At 34.4% G+C, this 7,028-nt stretch overlaps 1 protein-coding gene across 1 annotated transcript; it reads right to left on the bottom strand.

Moving 5' to 3' along the window:
• Positions 1-545: 545 nt before the first annotated feature.
• Positions 546-2,594, bottom strand: LOC107086162 (long neurotoxin OH-57-like). Its single transcript, XM_015376944.1, has 3 exons — positions 2,414-2,594; positions 1,432-1,542; positions 546-1,073 (listed from the first exon to the last, which is right to left on the bottom strand). The coding sequence occupies exons 1-3, from the start codon at positions 2,463-2,465 to the stop codon at positions 829-831; spliced, it is 408 nt and encodes a 135-aa protein (XP_015232430.1). The 5' UTR covers positions 2,466-2,594; the 3' UTR covers positions 546-828.
• Between the last annotated feature and the right edge of the window lie 4,434 nt (positions 2,595-7,028).

Genomic DNA, 7,028 nt, shown 5'->3' with positions numbered 1-7,028 from the left:
CTTTCCTATAAGAAAATAGACCTGCAGAAAGAAATTACTAATAAAATATTTTACATATGCATAGTTCTATGTTCTATGTAGAGATTTCTCTTAGCTTTGATTGTATGTCTCACAATTTTGTAATTTATCATTGTTCATTAAACTCTGAAAGCTATGTGACTTTGTTAATATTCTGTCCTAAAATGCGATAAGATGTGCCCTTTTTTTTTTTTTAAGCACCTGCCCCTTTAGTGGTCTCTGCACGGCCCTGATCCACATCATGATCTGACAAAAGGATTAATATCTCAACATAAACTGTGTTTTTCTACATCCTTTCTTTTAATGATTGACTTTAATTCTCTTCCATGAATGAACTGTATCAAATTTTCATCCTTTTTTATTCAGGAAGAAAATTTTACAAAAATTATATTCTTAGATAACTAAAAGTGGTCTACTTGATGCCTTGTTTAATCTGAGGTTGTTGATAAAAAATGTAAATATAAACATTAATGTGGCTTTAAAAATTATATAATATTAAAGAGACTGAAGCATAAATATTCTTCAAAGACAGAGGTAGTGAAGTTTATTATGGCACAACAATGATAGAGATATATACATTTTAATTTAACTGTAAAAACAAAAAAGCGAGACATAATCAAGAAAGATTAAAATCCTCAAAATTTCTTTGAAACATCCCTTTGATGAACTTTTATGATTTGAACATCTGCAAACAATAAAACTTGGGTCCGGTAGATCTGACCCTAGTTCCAATCAAATTAGTATACCTCTTAATTATGTTAATCCTTCATTAACCTTTGTGAAAACAGCTTGAACAGCTTTCCTTTTCTATTACAAAATGCTTCCCAGTATGGAGGCCAGGATGGCTCCACTGGCAGCAACAGTGAAGGTCATCTTGGTGGACGGAGCAGCGGATGTGAGTGTGATGGGGTTGCAGCTGTCGGTGGAGCAGCATGTGATCTTGGTGTTATAGGTGACTCCCAGCAAAGTGTCAGGGGTGGTGCTATCACATCCAGTGCTGTTTTCCTTGCAGCCCTGAATGTTGAAACCCACAAAGTCTGGCAGGGATGGGAAATCTGCAGAAAAAAGGCAAATACAATAAATAGGTTCAAAAGCCTTAAAAATTTTCTTGCAACTTTTTTGTAACTTTATCTTATTTTAGAACAACTGCCCTGCTCTAACCTTCATTTTACCCCCACCTTTTGTTGCTCTGCTGACCTAAGAGGCCATCAGACTGGAAGTTCCTGATTTAAAACTTTTCCACTCCATGTTGCACAAAGGGATACATTTACGTAATTTCGTAATCTTAGATAAACAGCATACATCTGAACAAAGTACTGATGGCAATAATTTAGGTAATTCATTGACTTCCCAAAGCTGTTAGCTAATTTTTGACTATGCAGCCGTGTTTTAGGACAATAAAAGGACACTTACTGGCTCTTCCTGTGTAACAGACACTAGAGTTGGTGGGGCAGGTCTCATTTACAGCATTCAAGCAGTTGCCCAACAGACTGAGGGAGCATTTGTTGCAGATCAGGGATTCCGCTGAAACAGAAGAAGTTTAAGTCAAAGATGAGAAAAGTGCAAAGCAAACTATGATTAATCTTGGAAATACTTTGCAGGAATATTTTGGCCTTCATGCTTTTAAAATAATTTAGCCAACTTTTCACCATGCTGATTATAGAGTAGCCCAACACTACTCTATGACCAGGATGACTGAGAATCTTCACCAGCACACCATACTGATATGATTTATCGTACTTTGGTTGTAAACCTCTGTTTTATTTTTCCAATTCAAATCATTTATGCTATTTCTTTCCTTTTTTTCTATGGAAATACAAATTTTGCTGATTAAATTCTCCTGTTGACCACACCCAGATTTGATTTGGAAAACCTCCTAAACTCCATCAATTGACAATGCTGCTGAGACTGATACCTGAAGAATGCAACTATCATCTTCTTTTCTTAATGATATAAATATTTTTAAAATGAAGATAATTAGAATTTATCATTATGAGATTTTTCATACTTAAAATAAAGTGCAAAGAAGTTAGCATAGTTCCAACAAAAAGTTAATAATCTGTTGGTATAGTCATATATATAGTCTGAAAAACCAGCAAAACGTTGTGAGACAAAAGAAACTAGTTTCTTTTACTATTCATGCCTATCTGTAGAATACAACCACCTAAAAAGGATCTCTAAAAAAATCTTACTTAATCTGTTTTTAGACAATGACCAAAGTTAAAATATTGGATTAATGGGATTTTTATGTATTTGAATAATCCAAATACGATTAGATTCAATTAATCAATCTAAACTGTATGTATATAAATTCTTGTATGTTTAAAGACAATTTAGTAAAGAAGAAAATGAATTTCTTAAAAGGCGAGTAAATTTCATTTTATGCTTCTCTTACCCAAGACCAGAGATGCAACAGCTGCAACAACAGCAAATAGGAATTTTCCCATCTTTGTGTAGATTTTCCTCCTGGTTTCTGCTCAAAGCTAAAAAACAAATCCTCCTGTTCCTTCAAAAGGCCTGAAGCTTCTTCTCTTCGAAGTGATCAAACGTTACGACAAGATAGAAGTAATGATTCTGTTGGGAAGGCAGAGGTTTATATTAGGTGAGGGGTGTGGATGAAAAGACAGGAGGGGTTTTTCAGGTTTTTTGAGTTTCGTCCTAACTCAAATAAAGGTGGGGTAGGGGAAACTAAGACCCAGACTGCTCACAGGGGATTCTGGTTTGCTAATTTCATTGTTTCTACTGTTTAAATTAGTTTTTTCCCAAAATCTATTTATTAAAAAAACAGTTATGCAGAATCACCAACCAACAAAAAGGCCATTTCATTTATTTTTTACATTCTATTTATCTTAATAAGCTGCTAAATCAAGTTCCTGATATTCATCTTTGACTTTCTCTTGGTAGCGCTGTATTGATTTTTGTTATAATTTTTCAGATTTGCCTTTTAGCCACATATTTTATATCTTCTTCCAGTAAAGCTGCATAACAAATGAATTTAGGTGGCAACCTCTGACGGTGATGTGAAATACATAACAGATTTCTCTTGACCAGACTATTAACCAACCCATCTCTTTGGTACAATAAGACCTGAATTCTTGTTGTAAATAAATATTTTTTTTTTTACTGTACTCTTTTATCTCTTTTAACCTTTGGGTTGTGCTTTTCCTTTTAGATGTACTGCTTATACTTATATCTTTTGTTTGATTTTATTTAGTGTTGATTTTTGGGAGGGAAATTAGCTCTTGGTTTTATATGTTTAATATGCATTGATCAGTAATAATTGACCATGCTTGTTACTGCTATAGTAGTGCTATCATCAAATACATCCATCCACCCTATTGGCGAGTCACAGGGTAACCAATAATTGATTAATATAAATGAATGTAAGTAAATCTGAAAACATTATAATCTGAGATTTTTATGGTCGAATATTGAAATTAGTCATATATTTAGTATATATTATCAGACTATTTTGCAATTATTGTTCATAAATGCAGTTCTTTATTGATTAATAATTTACAAATTAAAAGTCCCAAAATTCTTACATTTTTTTTAAGACAACCAAAGCAGTCTACAAACACGGACATTTGTTTTTAACCATATTTTAGGTCAATATTATCAAAACCAAAGGATCCAATAGCAAGCATAGTGACAAGAAATAACTTCCCTATCTCTGTTTCTAGATTTGATTCACAGTTCTTGTTACGATAAAAAAATTTAATAAAAGCTGCTTTAGTTAAAAGCAGGAAATACTTTTTTGAGGTGACACTGTGCTGTGAGAAGTCGGAAATGAAGAGAATGCAGGTAGAGACAGTGATACATGTGAACTAAGGGGTGTGGAGCCTCATAACAACATTTACACAAGGAGTTTTTAGTTAAAAAAATGTGCAAACAAACTAAGTTAATTTTACAATTGCTTTTTTTTTTTTTTGGTTCTAGAAAAAAACAAAGCAACCTTTGTTAATTTACTGCTCCAAAATGTAGGGTAGCATTTATTGTTTACCGCAACTTGCTAAATAAAAGTTGCTTATGGTCTTATGGTCTAATGATTGTTCTTCAGTGAATCAGAAAATTAATCTGTTGATTCACTTTTTCATGAAACTGTCACTGATATCTTATCTTGTACTAAGAATACCAGTATATATCTGTGTGGGTTTTCTCCGCTTAGACTAACCTTCTTTCACCAAAACTTTATATAAATAGATACTCAGTATAGTCAATCATTTTTATTTTTGGATAAAGTGATGATTCAACTTGCAAGATTTCCACCAAAGAGATGTTAAAAGTTAAGACAGAAATAATTACATTAAAGCAGGGCATTTTATATTTGTTGAGGGGTTTTTTTAAGTCTAAAAGGATGATCACTGAAAATACTTGTTAAACTTTGCAGAAACCCACAGACTTAGGCTATATCTTGAGCTTTGTACAGTTTTACTTTCTAAATCAGTTGCTCTTATTAAGCGGTCTTAACTGCCCTGTCAAGTATTCAACAAGCAAAGTCTGGCCTCTACAGGGGTATCATCATGACATCATTAACATCATTATGGACAGAGCAGCCCTGCTGGGTCTTTAATTTGATTAAAGCAGAAGCAGTTTAGCACAATCTCTTTTAACTCAAAACTCTCATTAGTTTTACAAGAAACTAAAACATAACAGTGAGGTGCCCAGATCATGTGCTTTTCAAAATTGCTAATATTTATACAAATATTACTAACTTTACCTTTCTATTGCTCTTTATACTGTGTATCATATCCAACACTACATCTCACTAAGCATCATATAGTCCCCAGAAAGTCACATTAGTTATCATGCACCAGTTACTCACACTATCCGTGTAAAGATCAAAAATAGACAAAGCCGAGTATATACAGTAACTCATAGAAGTCTGCTTCCACACCTGTATGAGATTAGATTAGATTAGATGAGCTTTATTGATCTCACAGAGGAGTAATTCACTGGTCACATATTGGCATAGAAGTTAAAGAAGGTGCAAACAAGGAGGAAAAAGGTGCATTAAAAATAAACAATATATATACAGTATATCAAGATAATACAGTATATCAAGATAATACAGTATATCAAGATATACAATATATCAAAATAAGATGAGAGGAACAGAAAACAGAGAACATGACAAGAACAAAAAGAAGACAGCACACAACCAAAGTAAACATCAAAAAAGCTTCTAGAGCAGCAGATATCCCTTAGATATCCATGTGTGGAAGGCAAAACCTAAGGTGTTTAGACAATAGTCTTGTGTCACAGATCACATTGACACAAGGAAGTCAGACATAAGGATGGCCGCATGGGAGACAAACACCCAACCTAACAAGTATACAAAGACAACTTCTCATTCATCCATTCACATTCACACAATCTCACCCCTATGCCCATATCAAGCAATCAATAGAGGCGCACAAAGAGGCAGACACTGAACAAACTTATTCATATCCAAGTGTTTTTATGTGATAAAAGAACAGTAAATCATGCAGATGAACTCAGTATTACACAGTAGAGCAACATATGTTGATAAAGGCACCAAGCACCCAGTCAGTTGTATATTTTGGTGAGAGAATATAAAAAGCTTCTTTAAAGTAAAGACTCTTTTAACCAACATACTGTATGGATAGTTGAGAACGTTAGAAAACCTGTCATTGTATCAGTGGATCTGCACCACTGTCCCTCCTCTCAGTCTCTGCTTAAGGCACACTGAACACCCTACCACTTTACAGCTCCTCAGCCACTCTGTGTCACCTATGCTTCTATCCTTGCTCCCGTCAGCCACTCAGTGGCATGTAGATGTATCTCAGCTCTTTGCTCCTTCATCCATCCTTCTATCCACTTTTTCCCAGGGCCAGTGCCTATCGCTGGCAGTCTATGGGTGAGAGGTGGGGTACACCCTAGACATGTCACCAGTCTGTTGCAGTCTTTGCTCATCCATGTTGTGAAAACCTCTTCCCACAGTTGAGAGAGTGCACTTGTAGAAAGTTTCTTATATTGATTAAGTTTTGGTAACGTGCTGCACTAGCCTGCAGGTAACATAACGCCATTACCAGTGAGAAGTACTTACCGGTATTTAATATATTTGTCAATGAAAAACAAACATATTTATTAACAAATGTCATGTAGGTAGTCTAAGTTGAACATAGCTCAGTGAGAGTAATGTGTAATTCCCTACTATATCATGATATAGTAAGGACTGGTATATTCACTGTTAATCCCAACCCCCACCCCACCCCCCACACATTATGTGGAGATACATGAAGATGATGGAAAATCATCATAACCCAATTTTAAATCATTGTGATAAATGAACAACTAAAAAGTACTCTTAACAGAATTTAGTGATAATAAAGTAGCTAACTAGAAAGGAGCCTTTTAAATATTGCAATGGATGGGATTAGGTGACTGGTTGTGGGAGGCAAAACCTATACGTGTTTTTTACTGAGCCAGTTTGGGTCTAGATCTTATCCAGTCTGGGAAACATTTTCTAGATAGATTCCTGTTTTCACAGCGACCACAACCATAAAATCCTGTCTATCTATATTTTAATTTTATTCTAACATGTATGAGGTTTATATTCTATTTAAGATGTGTGTTAAATGTTTTTCATTTTTCAAATATTAATAATCTTATAGATCATTCCCCATCATGCCCGTGTTCTGTCAGATCATCATACTCCGTCAGACCAGCATACCCATAGTCAATACCCATGAGCAAGATGTTAGATATGCATACACGCATGCTAGCCCTGATTATCCCTTTAGTTTATCCCCATTTATCTCTTGAGTTTCATACAAAAAATACACTTTAAACTACCTTGATGGCCGTGTATTCCTTTAGTCACCTACAAAAAAACTATTTAAGGTCAGATCGCCATATGATTCAAAAAACACCAAAAAGTCAGTAATTAAATTGTTTTCTTGTACATGACTAAAGGGATACATGCCCGTTGCTGTAGTTTAAATTGTAATTTTGGTTAAAAACAAAAAAAAAAACAACTAAAGGGA

The sequence above is a fragment of the Cyprinodon variegatus genome, unplaced genomic scaffold, assembly GCF_000732505.1.
Source record: "Cyprinodon variegatus isolate N-32 unplaced genomic scaffold, C_variegatus-1.0 Scaffold144, whole genome shotgun sequence".
In the NCBI taxonomy this organism is placed as follows: Eukaryota; Metazoa; Chordata; class Actinopteri; order Cyprinodontiformes; family Cyprinodontidae; genus Cyprinodon; species Cyprinodon variegatus.
This window is presented reverse-complemented; position numbering and strand designations above follow the sequence as displayed.